This window comes from Plodia interpunctella, chromosome 12 (genome assembly GCF_027563975.2).
Source record: "Plodia interpunctella isolate USDA-ARS_2022_Savannah chromosome 12, ilPloInte3.2, whole genome shotgun sequence".
In the NCBI taxonomy this organism is placed as follows: Eukaryota; Metazoa; Arthropoda; class Insecta; order Lepidoptera; family Pyralidae; genus Plodia; species Plodia interpunctella.
Window position 1 is genome coordinate 5,397 of NC_071305.1, and position 22,181 is coordinate 27,577.

The window sequence follows — 22,181 nt, forward strand, 5'->3', positions numbered from 1 at the left end:
ACCTAACCTAACCTAACCTAACCTAACCTAACCTAACCTAACCTAACCTAACCTAACCTAACCTAACCTAACCTAACCTAACCTAACCTAACCTAACCTAACCTAACCTAACCTAACCTAACCTAACCTAACCTAACCTAACCTAACCTAACCTAACCTAACCTAACCTAACCTAACCTAACCTAACCTAACCTAACCTAACCTAACCTAACCTAACCTAACCTAACCTAACCTAACCTAACCTAACCTAACCTAACCTAACCTAACCTAACCTAACCTAACCTAACCTAACCTAACCTAACCTAACCTAACCTAACCTAACCTAACCTAACCTAACCTAACCTAACCTAACCTAACCTAACCTAACCTAACCTAACCTAACCTAACCTAACCTAACCTAACCTAACCTAACCTAACCTAACCTAACCTAACCTAACCTAACCTAACCTAACCTAACCTAACCTAACCTAACCTAACCTAACCTAACCTAACCTAACCTAACCTAACCTAACCTAACCTAACCTAACCTAACCTAACCTAACCTAACCTAACCTAACCTAACCTAACCTAACCTAACCTAACCTAACCTAACCTAACCTAACCTAACCTAACCTAACCTAACCTAACCTAACCTAACCTAACCTAACCTAACCTAACCTAACCTAACCTAACCTAACCTAACCTAACCTAACCTAACCTAACCTAACCTAACCTAACCTAACCTAACCTAACCTAACCTAACCTAACCTAACCTAACCTAACCTAACCTAACCTAACCTAACCTAACCTAACCTAACCTAACCTAACCTAACCTAACCTAACCTAACCTAACCTAACCTAACCTAACCTAACCTAACCTAACCTAACCTAACCTAACCTAACCTAACCTAACCTAACCTAACCTAACCTAACCTAACCTAACCTAACCTAACCTAACCTAACCTAACCTAACCTAACCTAACCTAACCTAACCTAACCTAACCTAACCTAACCTAACCTAACCTAACCTAACCTAACCTAACCTAACCTAACCTAACCTAACCTAACCTAACCTAACCTAACCTAACCTAACCTAACCTAACCTAACCTAACCTAACCTAACCTAACCTAACCTAACCTAACCTAACCTAACCTAACCTAACCTAACCTAACCTAACCTAACCTAACCTAACCTAACCTAACCTAACCTAACCTAACCTAACCTAACCTAACCTAACCTAACCTAACCTAACCTAACCTAACCTAACCTAACCTAACCTAACCTAACCTAACCTAACCTAACCTAACCTAACCTAACCTAACCTAACCTAACCTAACCTAACCTAACCTAACCTAACCTAACCTAACCTAACCTAACCTAACCTAACCTAACCTAACCTAACCTAACCTAACCTAACCTAACCTAACCTAACCTAACCTAACCTAACCTAACCTAACCTAACCTAACCTAACCTAACCTAACCTAACCTAACCTAACCTAACCTAACCTAACCTAACCTAACCTAACCTAACCTAACCTAACCTAACCTAACCTAACCTAACCTAACCTAACCTAACCTAACCTAACCTAACCTAACCTAACCTAACCTAACCTAACCTAACCTAACCTAACCTAACCTAACCTAACCTAACCTAACCTAACCTAACCTAACCTAACCTAACCTAACCTAACCTAACCTAACCTAACCTAACCTAACCTAACCTAACCTAACCTAACCTAACCTAACCTAACCTAACCTAACCTAACCTAACCTAACCTAACCTAACCTAACCTAACCTAACCTAACCTAACCTAACCTAACCTAACCTAACCTAACCTAACCTAACCTAACCTAACCTAACCTAACCTAACCTAACCTAACCTAACCTAACCTAACCTAACCTAACCTAACCTAACCTAACCTAACCTAACCTAACCTAACCTAACCTAACCTAACCTAACCTAACCTAACCTAACCTAACCTAACCTAACCTAACCTAACCTAACCTAACCTAACCTAACCTAACCTAACCTAACCTAACCTAACCTAACCTAACCTAACCTAACCTAACCTAACCTAACCTAACCTAACCTAACCTAACCTAACCTAACCTAACCTAACCTAACCTAACCTAACCTAACCTAACCTAACCTAACCTAACCTAACCTAACCTAACCTAACCTAACCTAACCTAACCTAACCTAACCTAACCTAACCTAACCTAACCTAACCTAACCTAACCTAACCTAACCTAACCTAACCTAACCTAACCTAACCTAACCTAACCTAACCTAACCTAACCTAACCTAACCTAACCTAACCTAACCTAACCTAACCTAACCTAACCTAACCTAACCTAACCTAACCTAACCTAACCTAACCTAACCTAACCTAACCTAACCTAACCTAACCTAACCTAACCTAACCTAACCTAACCTAACCTAACCTAACCTAACCTAACCTAACCTAACCTAACCTAACCTAACCTAACCTAACCTAACCTAACCTAACCTAACCTAACCTAACCTAACCTAACCTAACCTAACCTAACCTAACCTAACCTAACCTAACCTAACCTAACCTAACCTAACCTAACCTAACCTAACCTAACCTAACCTAACCTAACCTAACCTAACCTAACCTAACCTAACCTAACCTAACCTAACCTAACCTAACCTAACCTAACCTAACCTAACCTAACCTAACCTAACCTAACCTAACCTAACCTAACCTAACCTAACCTAACCTAACCTAACCTAACCTAACCTAACCTAACCTAACCTAACCTAACCTAACCTAACCTAACCTAACCTAACCTAACCTAACCTAACCTAACCTAACCTAACCTAACCTAACCTAACCTAACCTAACCTAACCTAACCTAACCTAACCTAACCTAACCTAACCTAACCTAACCTAACCTAACCTAACCTAACCTAACCTAACCTAACCTAACCTAACCTAACCTAACCTAACCTAACCTAACCTAACCTAACCTAACCTAACCTAACCTAACCTAACCTAACCTAACCTAACCTAACCTAACCTAACCTAACCTAACCTAACCTAACCTAACCTAACCTAACCTAACCTAACCTAACCTAACCTAACCTAACCTAACCTAACCTAACCTAACCTAACCTAACCTAACCTAACCTAACCTAACCTAACCTAACCTAACCTAACCTAACCTAACCTAACCTAACCTAACCTAACCTAACCTAACCTAACCTAACCTAACCTAACCTAACCTAACCTAACCTAACCTAACCTAACCTAACCTAACCTAACCTAACCTAACCTAACCTAACCTAACCTAACCTAACCTAACCTAACCTAACCTAACCTAACCTAACCTAACCTAACCTAACCTAACCTAACCTAACCTAACCTAACCTAACCTAACCTAACCTAACCTAACCTAACCTAACCTAACCTAACCTAACCTAACCTAACCTAACCTAACCTAACCTAACCTAACCTAACCTAACCTAACCTAACCTAACCTAACCTAACCTAACCTAACCTAACCTAACCTAACCTAACCTAACCTAACCTAACCTAACCTAACCTAACCTAACCTAACCTAACCTAACCTAACCTAACCTAACCTAACCTAACCTAACCTAACCTAACCTAACCTAACCTAACCTAACCTAACCTAACCTAACCTAACCTAACCTAACCTAACCTAACCTAACCTAACCTAACCTAACCTAACCTAACCTAACCTAACCTAACCTAACCTAACCTAACCTAACCTAACCTAACCTAACCTAACCTAACCTAACCTAACCTAACCTAACCTAACCTAACCTAACCTAACCTAACCTAACCTAACCTAACCTAACCTAACCTAACCTAACCTAACCTAACCTAACCTAACCTAACCTAACCTAACCTAACCTAACCTAACCTAACCTAACCTAACCTAACCTAACCTAACCTAACCTAACCTAACCTAACCTAACCTAACCTAACCTAACCTAACCTAACCTAACCTAACCTAACCTAACCTAACCTAACCTAACCTAACCTAACCTAACCTAACCTAACCTAACCTAACCTAACCTAACCTAACCTAACCTAACCTAACCTAACCTAACCTAACCTAACCTAACCTAACCTAACCTAACCTAACCTAACCTAACCTAACCTAACCTAACCTAACCTAACCTAACCTAACCTAACCTAACCTAACCTAACCTAACCTAACCTAACCTAACCTAACCTAACCTAACCTAACCTAACCTAACCTAACCTAACCTAACCTAACCTAACCTAACCTAACCTAACCTAACCTAACCTAACCTAACCTAACCTAACCTAACCTAACCTAACCTAACCTAACCTAACCTAACCTAACCTAACCTAACCTAACCTAACCTAACCTAACCTAACCTAACCTAACCTAACCTAACCTAACCTAACCTAACCTAACCTAACCTAACCTAACCTAACCTAACCTAACCTAACCTAACCTAACCTAACCTAACCTAACCTAACCTAACCTAACCTAACCTAACCTAACCTAACCTAACCTAACCTAACCTAACCTAACCTAACCTAACCTAACCTAACCTAACCTAACCTAACCTAACCTAACCTAACCTAACCTAACCTAACCTAACCTAACCTAACCTAACCTAACCTAACCTAACCTAACCTAACCTAACCTAACCTAACCTAACCTAACCTAACCTAACCTAACCTAACCTAACCTAACCTAACCTAACCTAACCTAACCTAACCTAACCTAACCTAACCTAACCTAACCTAACCTAACCTAACCTAACCTAACCTAACCTAACCTAACCTAACCTAACCTAACCTAACCTAACCTAACCTTTTTTTTTTTTTTTTTTTTTTTTTTTTTTTTTCTCGTAACCTAACCTAACCTAACCTAACCTAACCTAACCTTTTTTTTTTTTTTTTTTTTTTTTTTTTTTTTTTTTTTTTTTTTTTTTTTTTTTTTTTTTTTTTTTTTTTTTTTTTTTTTTTTTTTTTTTTTTTTGTTTTCGCAGGGGAATGCATTTACGCACTGAGTGTGGGACTCCTGGGCCGCTATCCAGCCCAGACTACCCACTAAACCCCTGCGGGTGCCATCGGCCGCTTTACAGGGAGGCGCCTCGGATCTATCTAACACAAGACGCCTCAGCGACTGGTCGGTCTCTTTCGCCAGAGACCGGACTCACCATTCTCAGGGGCCCACCGACACCTGGTGGACCCCTGCCGTCGGGTGGGACTAGTCCCACCGATTTAGGGGGGGCGCCTGCAGGCGCGCAAGGTAGCGCCTGCGTCGCACCCCCGTCCGCCTTCTGCGGATCGGCTCCGCGAGGGGGTGGTCCTCGCGGTTCCTTTCCTCGGCCTCCCTCTGTGACATAACAGTCTCACAGAAGGAGGCCACTGCCGCCCAGGCTCCGTCACTCCCGAGCATCGCATTGACGACACTCGGGAGCGACAGATCCACTCCACCGAGCACTGCCACCAGATCGTGGCGCTGCCGACTCCACCTGGGACACTGCTCTAGAACATGTTGAGCAGTGTCCCGAGCCTCGCCACAATCGTGGCAGACCGGCTCGGTCTCCCGCTGGGCCACGCGGTGCAAGTACTCACCGAAGCAGCCATGCCCGGTGAGCACCTGCGTCATGCGGAAGGTGAGAGGCTTGCGCCGCCTCAACATCCATCTCTCCAGGACCTGGCGCAGGGCCTCCACTGTGCGTACACCGTACGTTGCCCGCGCCAGGTCTGCCTCCCACCTCCGCATGAGTTCCGCTTGCCCTCGCAAGCGGACCCGCCGGACCATCTCAGGCGAGGGGTGCTCGCCGATTTCCCTCCTGTTCGCCACAAAGTGGTAAACCTCGGCGAGCACCTCCGCCACCAACTCCCACGGCGGGTCGCCCGCGAGGGCTGTGGCCGCAGAGAACGCCACTGTACGGTACCCCCGTATCGCCCTTACCGCGATCACCTTCTGCGCCTGCCGGAGAAGGCGCTTATTCTCCGCGGCAAGGGCGTCCACCCAAACGGGGGCGCCGTACATCGCCATACTCCGGCACACGCCGGAGTACAGCTTCCGTACAGCGTCGCTGGGCCCACCCAGATTGGGCAGGAGTCGGCCCAGCGACGCAGCCGTCCTGATGATCCTTTGCCCCAGCTCTCGGAAGTGGGGGACAAAGGACCATCTCCCGTCGAGGATGAGGCCCAGGTATTTCATCTGGGCACTCACCCTCAACTCCTCATGACCCACCTGGAGGCGCGCCCCTGGGGGAGGTCCTCGCGTCCGGGCCCCGCGGAAGAGGAGGACTTCGGTCTTATCCAGTCGGACCCGAAGCCCCAACCTCTCTATGCGGCCGACCAAAAGGGCGAGGCCCGTTTCGGCCAGCCGCGCCGCCTCACCGAAATTCGCACCCCGGGACGTGAAGAGAGTGTCATCCGCATAGCAGATGACACCCGTCCCGGGGGGAAGCCGGCACCGCAGGACCCAATCGTATGCGATGTCCCACAGGATAGGGCCGAGAATCGACCCCTGCGGGACACCGCACCCGACGCCCCGCCGGACCATTTGACCTCCCCTGTCCTCGTACAGGACGACCCGCTCCTCCAGGTACGCCCCCAACAGCCCCCGCAGGTACGAGGGCACTCCGAAGTACCGGAGCGCCTCCCGTATTACACAGTGCGGGATACTGTTGAAGGCGTTGGCGATGTCTAACGACGTCGCCAGGGTCACCTCGCCTTCTCTGTCCGCCTCCTCCGTCACCGACCGCAGACGCCTGAGGGCGTCGATGGTGGACCTCTTGGCCCGGAATCCGTACTGCACGTCAGAGAGACGCGGTCCCGGGCCTTCCTCCACATGCCGAACGAGGCGAGAGGCCACAACACTCTCTAGGGCCTTCCCAGCCTCGCTCAGCAGGACCAGAGGTCGCACCGCCGAAGCCGAGTCCAAGGGCCGGCTCCCCTTCGGAATAAGGCAGAGCCGGCCCTCCTTCCATAATTTCGGGAACTGCCCCTCTCGCAGACAGCGGTTGAGCAGCCCCCGAAACTCCTCCCCGAGGTGCACGAGAATCAGCGCAAGCACTTTCCCGTGCACCCCGTCTGGACCCGGTGCCCTCTTCCTTGTCTGGAGGCGGTCGAGGACCACCTCCATTTCGACGTCGGTGACGGGAGGCGGATCTGCCTCCACCTCTTCTCCCTCCGCGTCAGGCGGCTGTCGGGCCATCCTCGGAGGAGAAAACCCTCGCGGATTGCCGGGGAATAGATCCCCGACAATCTCCCCCAGCAGAGCTGGCTGAAGGGTCTCCGTTAGCGGGGTCGCCTGTGGGCGCAATTTGTCTCGCGCCCACTTATACGGCCGGCCCCATGGGTCTCTTTCGATACCCTCCACCAGCTCCTCGAAGGCTTCCTCCTTGGCCCGACCGATGGCCAGCTGCAGCTCCTTACGGTTTTCCACATACACCGTATACAGCTGACCATCCCTCTCCTCGTCCCGGGGACTGCGCCGCCTGCTTCGACTATAGGCCCTTCGGGCCGCGTTGCAGGCGACGCGAAGGGCGGCAATCTCCGCCGACCACCAATAGACCGCCCGCCTAGGGGGGGCTCGACCTACGCTTGGCATGGCCGCCCGGCACACCGCTGTGAAAGCGTCGCCGAGACGGTCAGCCGCGTCGTCCACCCCCATTCCGTCTAGAGGCGGGAGGCTCCAGCGGCCGACGATGGCCGCCTCTTCCGCCAGCTCCCGGTCAAGCCGCGTAAGGGCCCAGCGCGGGAACCGGCTGCGCACCCGGGACGATGATGCCGCCTGACATTGGGGGGCGGCCGACACCTCGAACCGAATATACAAGTGGTCCGAGAGTGTCTCCACCCCCCCGTCCACCCTCCAGTCCGACACGGAGCGCGCGGCGGAGGGGGTGGCGAACGTCAAGTCCACCACCGATCCGCCCGTCCGTCGCACGCACGTGTGGGCTGTCCCCCTGTTTAGGAGAGACAGCCCCGCGGCCAGCGCCCACTCTTCCACCTTTCGCCCCTTGGGCTCCGTGGCCGGGTTCCCCCACGCCGTTGATTTGGCGTTGAAGTCACCGGCCACGAAGACCTTTAGGGGCGCTAACCGCCTTATTTCCGGCCCCAGGGCATCCAAGAACCGCTCCAGGGCCGGCAAATCCCGGTTCGGGGAGAAGTAAACACCAATTATGGCGTACTCTCCCCGAACCGCCACCACAAAGCCGTTCCCTCTCTTCTTAATCGCGAGGGGAGGGGCGGCACCAGGCCTAGCCACGATGGCCACGAGGCCATCCAGATCCCCCGCCCAGTGAGGCAGGGAGGGAACCGCGTACGGCTCCGCGACCACCGCGACATCCAAATCCCACTCCGCCATGGATTGCAGGAGGAGATCCTGCGCCCTAGCGGAGTGGTTGAGGTTGGCCTGGAGGAAGGTGACCCCCATCACTCCTCCATTTGGCCGACTGGCGCCTCCCCTTGCCTTCCCTCGCGCGGAGGAGGGGACGGCCCTTTCCCTCGGATCGGGGGTGGGTTGCAGGCCCTACCCCCCATCACGTGGCCCGCCGGCTTGCCGGCGTCGCGGCATACCGCGCAGCGGGGCTCCGCTGTGCAGGAGGCGGACAAATGCCCTGCCTCCCCGCACCTATAGCAGAGCCGGCTGCGGTCCGTCTGCGAGGGGCACAGCGATGCGGTGTGCCCCTTCCCCATGCACTTGTAGCAGTGCATGGGGCGCGCCTCCAGGTGCCGGAGCTGCACTCGACTCCAGCCTACCGTGAGGCTGCCCGCCTCGATCAGCTTTTTAGCCGTCGTGACCGGGCAGCGCATCAGGGCAGAGCCAGAGCCCCGCCAGTCTGAGCGGATTTCACCCACCCAGACCTGGTCCTCCGTGCAGCTCCCGGCTTGCGCGACCGCAGCCTTTATCCGCTGCGCCGTTGCCGCATCATTCAGGCCCGTCACGCGGAAGTCCGCGGTTTTGACGGGCCTGGAAACGTCCGCGACGCCGGAAAGGGCCGCCTTCAAGGCCGATGCAAGCGCATCTGCCTTGTCTGAGTTGGAGGGGCCAGAGACCTCGATTAGCCTCGCTCCGGTCGCACTCGGGCGAATCCGAAGCGAGCCGATTCCTAGCCCCTCCAGGCTCACCGCCTGCTCGGCCTTGAGGAGGGCGGAACTGTATGTGGCCCCTTTTTGCGCTGCCTCTGGCTGTAACTTGAGAATTACAGCCGAGGAGCTAGGGGCCGACAGCTTGGCCGCCCTCGCTGGCGCCGCCCTGGGGGGTGCCTTGGGCGCCGTTGCAGTGGCCTTTGTTGGGGCCGCCGCCGGTCGCTCCGCAGGTTTGGGCTGGGACTTCTTTCCCACGCCCTTCCCCTTCCCCCTCCTCCCCCGGACTTCGACCCAGGGGAGCTCCGGGCATTCGTCGACCACAGCTGTTGAGGTCGACGGCCCGAAGGGCCCCCACTCTGTCACTCCCCCAGCACCTACCCCCTTACAACCCCGCCTCTCAGAGGCCGGGCGTGCAGGGGCCCGAACCTCCAACTCCACCGGCTGCTCAAGCCGCGGCGCCGGACCCAGGCCGGATGCCTCCTCAATGAACCTAACCTAACCTAACCTAACCTAACCTAACCTAACCTAACCTTTTTTTTTTTTTTTTTTTTTGTTTTCGCAGGGGAATGCATTTACGCACTGAGTGTGGGACTCCTGGGCAGCTAATCGGCCCAGACTACCCACTAAACCCCTGCGGATGCCATCGGCCGCTTTACAAAGAGGCGCCTCGGATCTAACTAGCACAAGGCGCCTCAGCGACTGGCCGGTCTCTTTCACCAGAGACCGGACTCTCCACTCTCAGGGGCCCTCCGACATCTGGAGGACCCCTGCCGCCGGGTGGGACCTCTGTCCCACCGATTCAGGGGGGGCGCCCGCAGGCGCGCCCCCAACCACCAAGGCGAGCCGCACGCCATCCAGTCCGGAAGCAGACCGGAGGCAGCGGCTCTCCGTCTTATTCGGCCGCAGAGGATAGGGACAGCGGCGCACCGTAATACCGGCAGTCCTCCTCCTCTGCGGCCCCACCGACCACCATGCCTGCGCCATGGCCGCGCCTCATTCGGCCGCAGAGGATAGGGACAGCGGCGCACCGTAATACCGGCAGTCCTCCTCCTCTGCGGCCCCACCGACCACCATGTTTGCGCCATGGCCGCGCCTGGTCGCGGAGGATAGGGAGAGCGGCGCACCGTAATACCAACCCCTCCTCTTCCCCCGCGACCCCTACCACGGCTGTAAGAGTAGAGGGCTTAGCCCCCTTCTCTCACAGCCACTGAGCCAATTGGCTCTCCAACCTGAGTTACCCGACATGGGTAACCCACCACCAGTTGCCAGGACATTTGCCAACGGCTAACAAGACCCCTAAACGGGGAGTTATTAACCGTCGCCCAGGGTGCACCAGCCCAATAACTTGTCAGCCGCCGCTATCACCGAATCAAAGATCAAGTGACAGAAGCAAACCTTCAAATCATCGAGCCAACGTGGAGGTTTCCTGACAGTAGCACCCCAACCTAACCTAACCTAACCTAACCTAACCTAACCTAACCTAACCTAACCTAACCTTTTTTTTTTTTTTTTTTTTTTTTTTTTTTTTTTTTTTTTTTTTTTTTTTTTTTTTTTTTTTTTTTTTTTTGTTTTCGCAGGGGAATGCATTTACGCACTGAGTGTGGGACTCCTGGGCCGCTATCCAGCCCAGACTACCCACTAAACCCCTGCGGGTGCCATCGGCCGCTTTACAGGGAGGCGCCTCGGATCTATCTAACACAAGACGCCTCAGCGACTGGCCGGTCTCTTTCGCCAGAGACCGGACTCACCATTCTCAGGGGCCCACCGACACCTGGTGGACCCCTGCCGTCGGGTGGGACTAGTCCCACCGATTTAGGGGGGCGCCTGCAGGCGCGCAAGGTAGCGCCTGCGTCGCACCCCCGTCCGCCTTCTGCGGATCGGCTCCGCGAGGGGGTGGTCCTCGCGGTTCCTTTCCTCGGCCTCCCTCTGTGACATAACAGTCTCACAGAAGGAGGCCACTGCCGCCCAGGCTCCGTCACTCCCGAGCATCGCATTGACGACACTCGGGAGCGACAGATCCACTCCACCGAGCACTGCCACCAGATCGTGGCGCTGCCGACTCCACCTGGGACACTGCTCTAGAACATGTTGAGCAGTGTCCCGAGCCTCGCCACAATCGTGGCAGACCGGCTCGGTCTCCCGCTGGGCCACGCGGTGCAGGTACTCACCGAAGCAGCCATGCCCGGTGAGCACCTGCGTCATGCGGAAGGTGAGAGGCTTGCGCCGCCTCAACATCCATCTCTCCAGGACCTGGCGCAGGGCCTCCACTGTGCGTACACCGTACGTTGCCCGCGCCAGGTCTGCCTCCCACCTCCGCATGAGTTCCGCTTGCCCTCGCAAGCGGACCCGCCGGACCATCTCAGGCGAGGGGTGCTCGCCGATTTCCCTCCTGTTCGCCACAAAGTGGTAAACCTCGGCGAGCACCTCCGCCACCAACTCCCACGGCGGGTCGCCCGCGAGGGCTGTGGCCGCAGCGTACGCCACGGTACGGTACCCCCGTATCGCCCTTACCGCGATCACCTTCTGCGCCTGCCGGAGAAGGCGCTTATTCTCCGCGGCAAGGGCGTCCACCCAAACGGGGGCGCCGTACATCGCCATACTCCGGCACACGCCGGAGTACAGCTTCCGTACAGCGTCGCTGGGCCCACCCAGATTGGGCAGGAGTCGGCCCAGCGACGCAGCCGTCCTGACGATCCTTTGCCCCAGCTCTCGGAAGTGGGGGACAAAGGACCATCTCCCGTCGAGGATGAGGCCCAGGTATTTCATCTGGGCACTCACCCTCAACTCCTCATGACCCACCTGGAGGCGCGCCCCTGGGGGAGGTCCTCGCGTCCGGGCCCCGCGGAAGAGGAGGACTTCGGTCTTATCCAGTCGGACCCGAAGCCCCAGCCTCTCTATGCGGCCGACCAAAAGGGCGAGGCCCGTTTCGGCCAGCCGCGCCGCCTCACCGAAGTTCGCACCCCGGGACGTGAAGAGAGTGTCATCCGCATAGCAGATGACACCCGTCCCGGGGGGAAGCCGGCACCGCAGGACCCAATCGTATGTGATGTCCCACAGGATAGGGCCGAGAATCGACCCCTGTGGCACACCGCATCCGACGCTCCGCCGAACCATACGACCCCCCCCGTCCTCGTACAGGACAACACGATCCTCCAGGTACACCCCCAACAGCCGCCGCAGGTACGAGGGCACCCCAAAGTACCGGAGTGCCTCCCGTATTACACTGTGCGGGATGCTGTTGAAGGCGTTGGCGACGTCTAAAGACGTCGCCAGGGTCACATCGCCTTCTCGATCCGCCTCCTCCGTCACCGACCGCAGACGCCTGAGGGCGTCGATGGTGGACCTCTTGGCCCGGAATCCGTACTGCACGTCAGAGAGACGCGGTCCCGGGCCTTCCTCCACATGCCGAACGAGGCGAGAGGCCACAACGCTCTCTAGGGCCTTCCCAGCCTCGCTCAGCAGGACCAGAGGTCGCACCGCCGAAGCCGAGTCCAAGGGCCGGCTCCCCTTCGGAATAAGGCAGAGCCGGCCCTCCTTCCATAATTTCGGGAACTGCCCCTCTCGCAGACAGCGGTTGAGCAGCCCCCGAAACTCCTCCCCGAGAACCTAACCTAACCTAACCTAACCTAACCTAACCTAACCCAGTCTCCCCGCCGCGCGCGAGCTGAACGCGCACGGTCCACGTCGCTCCGCGCAAAAAATTCCCCATTTTTCGCTTAAAAAATTAATACCTCCGGATCTAAAAGTGCTACAGCTAAGTGAGACATCTTAAAAAATGCGTGCTTATTAGTGCTATAAACTGTGTTTAGTGTTATAAGTGTAGATTTTTAGTAACTATTTTTAAAAGTGCAAAAACTCTAAATTTTCGTTGACTTTTTTCATATTAAAATCAATAAAAAAACCCAGTGGACAGATATCTTTATGATTCATATACCAAATTAAAGGTTACAACAGTGCGCAACTTTTGACATATAGTACAGTGATATTAAGACAATAGTGTAACAACAGGAAACCCAAACATTTTCACTTTTAAAAATTTTAAACTTCAAAAAATTTTTTCTCTGGAATAAGATCGATAACCCCACTTTTTTGAACTGCTATCTTGTGTGTTAAATCAGTGACTACAATTTCACCAAATTTGAGACATTTCTGCTGAGCCATCAGGTGGCTATCACAGAAAAACCATCACAGCCAATCAGCGGTTTTCTTGTGTTTGCGGCTAAACCCATGCACCTTCGCTAGTGGTTCAACTGCCTCCTGAAGTGCGGCAAGAAGACGCATCTGAAGGCAGTTTCACCAAGTTCCTGGGATCCCGCGTTCCTGAGATACAGCCGTTTTTCCTGCCGAAATTCAACATCTGGCGACTTCGCGTCATCACACACCAGGACCCTGAAGCCCCAGAGCTAAGTGACATAGTTGAGCCCCTAGCGCATCTATCTGACCATAATTGTGCCAAATCTGAGAATTTTCCCTGCCATAGATCCTGAGATAGACCGTCCTAACCAAAAAAGAGAACACTTTCTCGACGACTTTACGTAATTTCAAACCGAAAAATCACTTTTCTCCTACGGGATTTTTGGACAAACCAACAATATACATCCATAATCTAGACCTAAAAAATAAGTTTCACGCTGTTTTTGGAATTTTATACCCAGTACTTTCTGAGATATTAAGCTCGTAAAATCGGAAATTTTCACTACTTTTTCGCATTTTTGGTCAAAATTGCACTCTTTTCCAATAGATTAGACCCACAGAAGTACACCTACGCCATTTTTGAAATCTTTTCTCAACTAGTTCCTAAGATATTAATTTATAAAGTTAAAATATTTCTCTTATCTTTTTTTTTTTTTTGGTAAAGTCATTTTTTCTTTCATTTACCATGGCTAGCGTCAAAGCCACCTTGCCCACCCCCCCGACCCTCCCCAATTTGTCAGAAAACCCCACAGAAAAAATATATCAGCTAGCAAACATCATTATTGAAGCAATTAATCAAGGAAAAAGCGTCACAGCACCCAATAAGAAATTAATAGTAGAAGCAGCAGAAGCTATTAAGAGCACTACGATAAGAATCACATCGAGCAATAGTGAGAAAAGCTCTCAGGACACCCCTAACCCCCTAACCCCAAACCCCACTATTCAGGAAGACACTCTTAGACGGGTTTTTAGGGAGGAGCTTGAGGCGTTCCATACCCTCTCTACTCCCTCCAAGGCCCCCACATATGCCTCTTTGACCGCCAAGACCCCCACTAAACCAGCTATTCTTGTCAAGACCCCAACCCCCGACGGCGATAACGCCAAACCAGCTATACAGAGTCTGAGAGAACAAATCTCATTTAAAGATAAGAACTTCGCCCCTAGCAAAATAACCCAGATTACAAAAGACAAACTTATAATAGAAGTTGAAAACCCACAACAACAGAAAGAAACATTAGAGTACATCAACCAGTTCGAACACCTACAAGCCTCTATACCAAAGAAACGTAAACCACTAATTATTGCAAAGGGAATCCATAGCCGAATAAAAAGAGAAGAACTCATACAAATCATTACAACACAAAACACTCTCCCAACAGAATCAATCAGGCTGTGCTACTTGACCAACAACAGGAACCCTAAACTATACAACGCCGTACTAGAAGTCGACCCCTCTGTTTACGCCCGCATCATCGGACTAGAGAGGATCGCTGTTGACTTGCAACGAGTGCACGTAGCCCCCCAAACAAGATTTATACAGTGCCACTCGTGCCTCCAATTTGGACACACGAAAAACAAGTGCACATCCAAAACTAAACCGTGCGCACACTGTGCATCCCCTGACCATCAGATCGACACCTGTCCAACCAAGAACGCTCCAGAGTCAGCCTGCTGTTACAATTGCGCAGGCAAAGGCCAAATAAGGAACATCCAAGACACACAACTCAACCTAAACCACTCCGCAACCGACCATAAGCTGTGCCCTAGAATAAGGGCAGCCAAAAACAGAATAGAAGAAGCCACTGACTTTGGATATTAAACAGAAACGAAATTCAGTAACATAACGACAACACAACTAAAAATGGATTAATGATAAATGGAAGGAAATATACAGACAGGAAATAACAGGCCATCACATTAACAAATTCTTCCCAGAACTTAGAACAATCAAGAAAATTTACAGAAAAAAAAAAAAAAAAAAAATAGCACCGAAATTTGAAACTACTCAACTTATAACCTAGCATACAACCCATGAAACACCTAATAGAACACCAAAATTTTACAAATTAAGAAACGAACATGAAGAAGTAGCCAGGATCTACAAGATAGACCCATATGACCTTAATCAAATTCATCACCGAGACTCCACCATCAAGACATTAGCAAACCAATTACACAGCATACTAACTAACTTGAAAAAATTTAACTTACAATTGTAACTAGATTAATAATTAAGTGACTAAAATAAACGCCACTGTATCAAATCGCAGAGGCAACAAAACTGTAAAATCAAAGACAATTGCTTATGTAAAACTCCGATATATATTATGTAAGAAACTCTGTAATAATGCTCGATAATAAATTCCTCCCGGATGTCGTGTAGCATCCAGGAGAAATCTAAAAAACCTTTTTTTTTTTTTTTTTTTGTTTTCGCAGGGGAATGCATTTACGCACTGAGTGTGGGACTCCTGGGCCGCTATCCAGCCCAGACTACCCACTAAACCCCTGCGGGTGCCATCGGCCGCTTTACAGGGAGGCGCCTCGGATCTATCTAACACAAGACGCCTCAGCGACTGGCCGGTCTCTTTCGCCAGAGACCGGACTCACCATTCTCAGGGGCCCACCGACACCTGGTGGACCCCTGCCGTCGGGTGGGACTAGTCCCACCGATTTAGGGGGGCGCCTGCAGGCGCGCAAGGTAGCGCCTGCGTCGCACCCCCGTCCGCCTTCTGCGGATCGGCTCCGCGAGGGGGTGGTCCTCGCGGTTCCTTTCCTCGGCCTCCCTCTGTGACATAACAGTCTCACAGAAGGAGGCCACTGCCGCCCAGGCTCCGTCACTCCCGAGCATCGCATTGACGACACTCGGGAGCGACAGATCCACTCCACCGAGCACTGCCACCAGATCGTGGCGCTGCCGACTCCACCTGGGACACTGCTCTAGAACATGTTGAGCAGTGTCCCGAGCCTCGCCACAATCGTGGCAGACCGGCTCGGTCTCCCGCTGGGCCACGCGGTGCAAGTACTCACCGAAGCAGCCATGCCCGGTGAGCACCTGCGTCATGCGGAAGGTGAGAGGCTTGCGCCGCCTCAACATCCATCTCTCCAGGACCTGGCGCAGGGCCTCCACTGTGCGTACACCGTACGTTGCCCGCGCCAGGTCTGCCTCCCACCTCCGCATGAGTTCCGCTTGCCCTCGCAAGCGGACCCGCCGGACCATCTCAGGCGAGGGGTGCTCGCCGATTTCCCTCCTGTTCGCCACAAAGTGGTAAACCTCGGCGAGCACCTCCGCCACCAACTCCCACGGCGGGTCGCCCGCGAGGGCTGTGGCCGCAGCGTACGCCACGGTACGGTACCCCCGTATCGCCCTTACCGCGATCACCTTCTGCGCCTGCCGCAGAAGGCGTTTATTCGTCGCGTCAAGGGCGTCCACCCAAATGGGGGCCCCGTACATCGCCATACTCCGACACACGCCAGAGTACAGCCTCCTCACGGCGTCACTGGGTCCACCCAGATTTGGAAGGAGTCGGCCCAGTGACGCAGCCGCCCTGACTATCCTCGGCCCCAGCTCGCGAAAGTGGGGGCCGAAGGACCATCTTCCGTCAAGGATGAGACCCAGATATTTCATCTGAGTACTCACCCTCAACTCCTCATGACCCACCTGGAGGCGCGCCCCTGGGGGAGGACCTCGCGTTCGGGCCCCGCGGAAGAGGAGGACTTCGGTCTTATCCAGACGGACCCGAAGCCCTAGCCTCTCTATGCGGCCGACCAAAAGGGCAAGGCCCATTTCAGCCAACCGCGCCGCCTCGCCGAAATTCGCACCCCGAGACGTGAAGAGAGTGTCATCCGCGTAGCAGATGACACCCGTCCCGGGGGGAAGCCGGCACCGCAAGACCCAGTCGTAGGCGATGTCCCACAGGATAGGGCCGAGAATCGACCCCTGTGGCACACCGCATCCGACGCTCCGCCGAACCATACGACCCCCCCCGTCCTCGTACAGGACAACACGATCCTCCAGGTACACCCCCAACAGCCGCCGCAGATACGAGGGCACCCCAAAGTACCGGAGTGCCTCCCGTATTACACTGTGCGGGATGCTGTTGAAGGCGTTGGCGACGTCTAAAGACGTCGCCAGGGTCACATCGCCTTCTCGATCCGCCTCCTCCGTCACCGACCGTAGACGTCTGAGGGCATCGATGGTGGACCTCTTGGCCCGGAATCCATACTGCATGTCAGATAGACGCGGTCCCGGGCCGTCCTCCACATGCTGAACGAGGCGAGAAGCCACAACACTCTCCAGGGCCTTCCCAGCCTCGCTCAGCAAGACTAGAGGTCGCACTGCCGAAGCCGAGTCCAGGGGCCGGCTCCCCTTCGGAATAAGGCAGAGTCGGCCCTCTTTCCATGGTAACGGGAACTGCCCCTCCCGCAGACAGCGGTCGAGCAGTCCCCGAAACTCCTCCTCGAGATGCACGAGAATTAGCGCAAGCACTCTCCCGTGCACCCCGTCTGGACCCGGTGCCCTCTTCCTTGTTCGGAGGCGGTCGAGCACCACCCCCATTTCGGCATCGGTGACGGAAGGCGGATTAGCCTCCACCTCACCTTCCTCCACTTCGTCAGGCGGCTGTCGGGCCATCCTTGGAGGAGAAAACCCCCGCGGACTGCCGGGGAACAGGTCCCCGACAATATCTTCCAGCAGGGCCGGTTGGAGGGTCTCCGTTAATGGGGCTGCCTGTGGACGCAATTTGTCACGCGCCCATTTGTACGGCCGGCCCCACGGATCTCTTTCTATGCCCTCCACCAGCTCCTCGAAGGCTTCCTCCTTGGCCCGACTGATGGCCAGCTGCAGCTCCTTCCGTTTGTCGACATATACTGCATACAGCCGACCATCCCTCTCCTCGTCCCGGGTGTTGCGTCGCCTGTTTCGACTATAGGCCCTTCGGGCCGCATTGCAGGCAGTGCGGAGGGCGGCAATCTCCGCCGACCACCAATAGATCGCCCGCCTAGGGGGCGCTCGTCCTACGCTAGGCATGGCCGCTCGGCACACCGCTGTGAAAGTGGCGCCGAGACGGCTAGCCGCTTCGTCCACCCCCACTCTAGCTAAAGGCGGAAGACTCCATCGGCCGACGATGGCCGCCTCTTCCGCCAGCTCCCGGTCGAGTCGTGTGAGGGCCCAACGCGGGAACCGGCTGCGCACCCGGGGCGATGACACCGCCTGACTTTGGGGAGTGGCAGACACCTCGAACCGAATATACCAGTGATCCGAGAGTGTCTCCACTCCCACTTCGACCCTCCAATCCATCACTGTGCGTGCGGCGGCAGGGGTAGCGAACGTCAAGTCCACCATCGAGCCGCCCGTCCGCCGCACGCATGTGTAGGCCGACCCCCTATTTAGCAGAGTCAGCCCCGCAGCCAGCGCCCACTCTTCAACCTTTCGCCCCTTAGGTTCCGTGGCTGGGTTCCCCCACGCCGTTGATTTGGCGTTGAAGTCGCCAGCCACAATGACCTTTAGAGGCGCCAGCCGCCTTACCTCCGGCCCCAGAGCGTCCATAAACTGCTCCAGGTCCGGCAGATCCCGATTCGGAGAGAAGTAGACACCAATTATGGCGTACTCTCCCCGAACCGCCACGACAAAACCATTTCCTCTCCTCTTAGTCACGAGGGGAGGGGCGGCACCAGACCTAGCCACGATGGCCACGGAGCCATCCAGATCACCTGTCCAGTGGGACAGGGCGGGAATCGCGTACGGCTCCGAGACCACCGCGACATCCACATCCCACTCCGCCATGGATTGCAGGAAGAGATCCTGCGCCCTGGCACAGTGGTTGAGGTTGGCCTGGAGGAAGGCGACCCCCATCACTCCTCCATTTGGCCATCCGACGCCGCCTCTTGTCTATCCTCTCGCGGAGGAGGGGACGATCCCTTCCCTCTGGTTGACGGGGGATTGCATGACCTACCCCCCATCACATGGTCCGCCGGCTTGCCAGCGTCGCGGCAAACTGCGCAGCGGGGCTCCGCGGTGCAGGAAGAGGACAAATGCCCCGCCTCCCCACATCTGTAGCAGAGCCGACTACGGTCCGTCTGCGAGGGACACAGCGCTGCAGTGTGCCCCTTCCCCATGCACTTGTAACAGTGCATGGGGCGCGCCTCCAAGTGTCGGAGCTGCACGCGGCCCCAACCCACCCTGAGGCTACCCGCCTCGACCAGCTTTTTGGCTGCCGTTACCGGGCAGCGCATCAGGGCAGAGCCAGAGCCCCGCCAGTCCGAGCGGATTTCGCCTACCCAGACGTGATCCTCTGTGCAGCTCCCAGCTTGTGCAACCGCAGCTTTTATTCGCTGCACAGTAGCCGCATCGTTCAGACCCGTCATGCGGAAGTCCGCAGTTTTGACAGGTCTGGAGACATCCGCGACGCCAGCCAAGGCCACCTTCAAGGCCGAGGCAAGTGCGTCCGCCTTGCCTGAGCTAGAGGAGCCGGGGACCTCAATTAATCTCGCTCCAGTCGCACTCGGGCGAATCCGAAGCGAGCCAATGCCCAACTCCTCCAGGTTCACCTCTTGCTCGGCCTTGAGGAGGGCGGAACCGTATGTGGCCCCATTTTGCACTGCCTCCGGCTGTAACTTAAGAATTACAGCCGAGGAGCTAGGGGTCGACAGTTTCTTCGCCGCCCTCACTGGCGCCGCCTTGGGGGACTCCTTGGGCACAGACGTAGGCGCCCCCTTGGGCGCCACCGTAGGCTTGGGCACGGTTGAGGGGGCCCCCTTGGGTACCGCCTCGGGCTTGGGCTTGGACTTTTTGCCCTTTCCCTTCCCTTTGCTCCTCCTCCCAACCTCAACCCAGGGGAGCTCCGGGGGTCCGTCGACCAGAATTGCCGAGGTCGTCGGCCCATCCTCAACTCCAGGAAGCTTCGGGAATCCGTCCGGAGCTGCAGAGGTCGTCGGCCCCCGCTCCATCACCTCCTCGATAACTTCCCCACTACAGCCTTCCACTTCCGCCCGATCAGTCGGCAGCGCCGGACTTAAGCCGGAGGCCTCCGCAATGGCCGCTCTAGTAGCCCTCGCCACCTCCGAACTATCACCCGCCAGTGGGGGGCGGGTGGTCATCCGAGGGAGGCAAAACTTCAGCTCTGCTAGGCGGCCATCTATCATTTTCGCTATGGAAGCCTCCAGCCTCTCCATCAGCTCTTTCTCCGCAGGTGCACCTGACCGCTGTTCCGCAGCTCGCGCAGCCTGATTGGCCTCTCGGCGGGCCTCCTCAAACCCACTGCGGAGCGCAGCGACCTCTGCCCTCATGTTGGCCACCTCTCTTTGGAGACGACCGTTATCGGCTCTGAGACGTCGGACCTCATCCGACTCACTACGCGACACCAGGGTGTCCATTATATCCCTGATGTCCGTAGAGGCCCGCAAAATTTTTGCACTGTAGCCCCCTTTGAGGGAGGTGGTCTTTCTGACGAGGCTGGTTATAATTCCCAGCCTCTCCACCGCGGTGGCCATAAGTCCCTCAGCACCCAAGGCACTGAAGTCCCGTACCTCAATGGGCGCCACATCCGACCCTTCGTCCCCACTCGGGTGTTCTCCCCTCCGGAAGGCCCGAGTCCCCAGAGTGGCTGAGAACGAGGCCTCCACATCCTCCTCCCGGCTCCTTCGCGTTTCAGCCCGGGCTCCCGTCGTATTCGAGGCACCTCGAGCCTTCCCCCTTTTTGCCTTCGACAATGTTTCCGGCCGTGTCCACTCAACCTCCGTGTCCGAACCGGATCCGGACCCACTCGCTACCTCTGAGTAGAGGCGCTTGGTACCCAGCACCGATTCGGACAGCGAGGTGATGGAGCCCACACTTCCCAGCGGATTCCACAGCCTTCCTTGGACCGTTCCTTCCCCTTCCGATCCACCGCGACTTCCTTCATGTTCGGACCTGGACCGCTCCTTATCACTTCCGTCCTTCCCGCCCGAACTTTTCTCTCCCCCCACCAAACTCTTCCCCCCACGCTTTCCACTCCTTCCCTTTAGTTGGCCCTGAGAAGGGCCGTTTGATTGGCCCTGAGAAGGGCCGTTTGGGTGGCCCTGAGAAGGGCCGTTAGGGTGGCCCTGAGAAGGGCCCTTTTTCAGGAAACGCCCGGAGGCGTCCCGCAATTGAGTTCCGTTCATTTTAAGCGCAACGATTGCTCCTTCTTGCACAGTGCCAATTAGCCGTCGGCCTGCCACTCCGTTACGGTGGTCAGGACGCGACGTTGCCCAGGGGACGCGACGAGGACGCTAGCACTGTGGGGTGTCCCCCAAAAATCTAAAAAAAAAAAAAAAAAAAAAAAAAAAAAAAAAAAAAAAAAAAAAAAAAAAAAAAAAAAAAAAAAAAAAAAAAAAAAAAAACCTAACCTAACCTAACCTAACCTAACCTAACCTAACCTAACCTAACCTAACCTAACCTAACCTTTTTTTTTTTTTTTTTTGTTTTCGCAGGGGAATGCATTTACGCACTGAGTGTGGGACTCCTGGGCAGCTAATCGGCCCAGACTACCCACTAAACCCCTGCGGATGCCATCGGCCGCTTTACAAAGAGGCGCCTCGGATCTAACTAGCACAAGGCGCCTCAGCGACTGGCCGGTCTCTATCACCAGAGACCGGACTCTCCACTCTCAGGGGCCCTCCGACATCTGGAGGACCCCTGCCGCCGGGTGGGACCCTTGTCCCACCGATTCAGGGGGGCGCCCGCAGGCGCGCCCCCAACCACCAAGGCGAGCCGCACGCCATCCAGTCCGGAAGCAGACCGGAGGCAGCGGCTCTCCGTCTTATTCGGCCGCAGAGGATAGGGACAGCGGCGCACCGTAATACCGGCAGTCCTCCTCCTCTGCGGCCCCACCGACCACCATGCCTGCGCCATGGCCGCGCCTCATTCGGCCGCAGAGGATAGGGACAGCGGAACCT

At 54.6% G+C, this 22,181-nt stretch overlaps 2 protein-coding genes across 2 annotated transcripts; both read right to left on the reverse strand.

The window, feature by feature from the left end:
• Positions 1 to 7,431: 7,431 nt before the first annotated feature.
• On the reverse strand, positions 7,432 to 8,418 carry LOC128674399 (uncharacterized; the record flags this gene model as incomplete). The annotated part of the gene is made up of 1 exon (XM_053752895.1): positions 7,432 to 8,418. A coding segment is annotated over exon 1 (987 nt), but the record flags the coding sequence as incomplete, so codon positions are not given.
• A 10,700-nt stretch (positions 8,419 to 19,118) lies between these two features.
• LOC128674444 (uncharacterized) lies at positions 19,119 to 21,407 on the reverse strand. Its single transcript, XM_053752963.2, has one exon. The coding sequence runs from the start codon at positions 21,405 to 21,407 to the stop codon at positions 19,119 to 19,121; it is 2,289 nt and encodes a 762-aa protein (XP_053608938.2).
• Positions 21,408 to 22,181: the final 774 nt, after the last annotated feature.

Bases quoted from the DNA above. Each gene is read 5' to 3' on its own strand.
- LOC128674444 (XM_053752963.2), bottom strand. From the start codon at position 21,407: ATGAACGGAACTCAATTGCGGGACGCCTCCGGGCGTTTCCTGAAAAAG.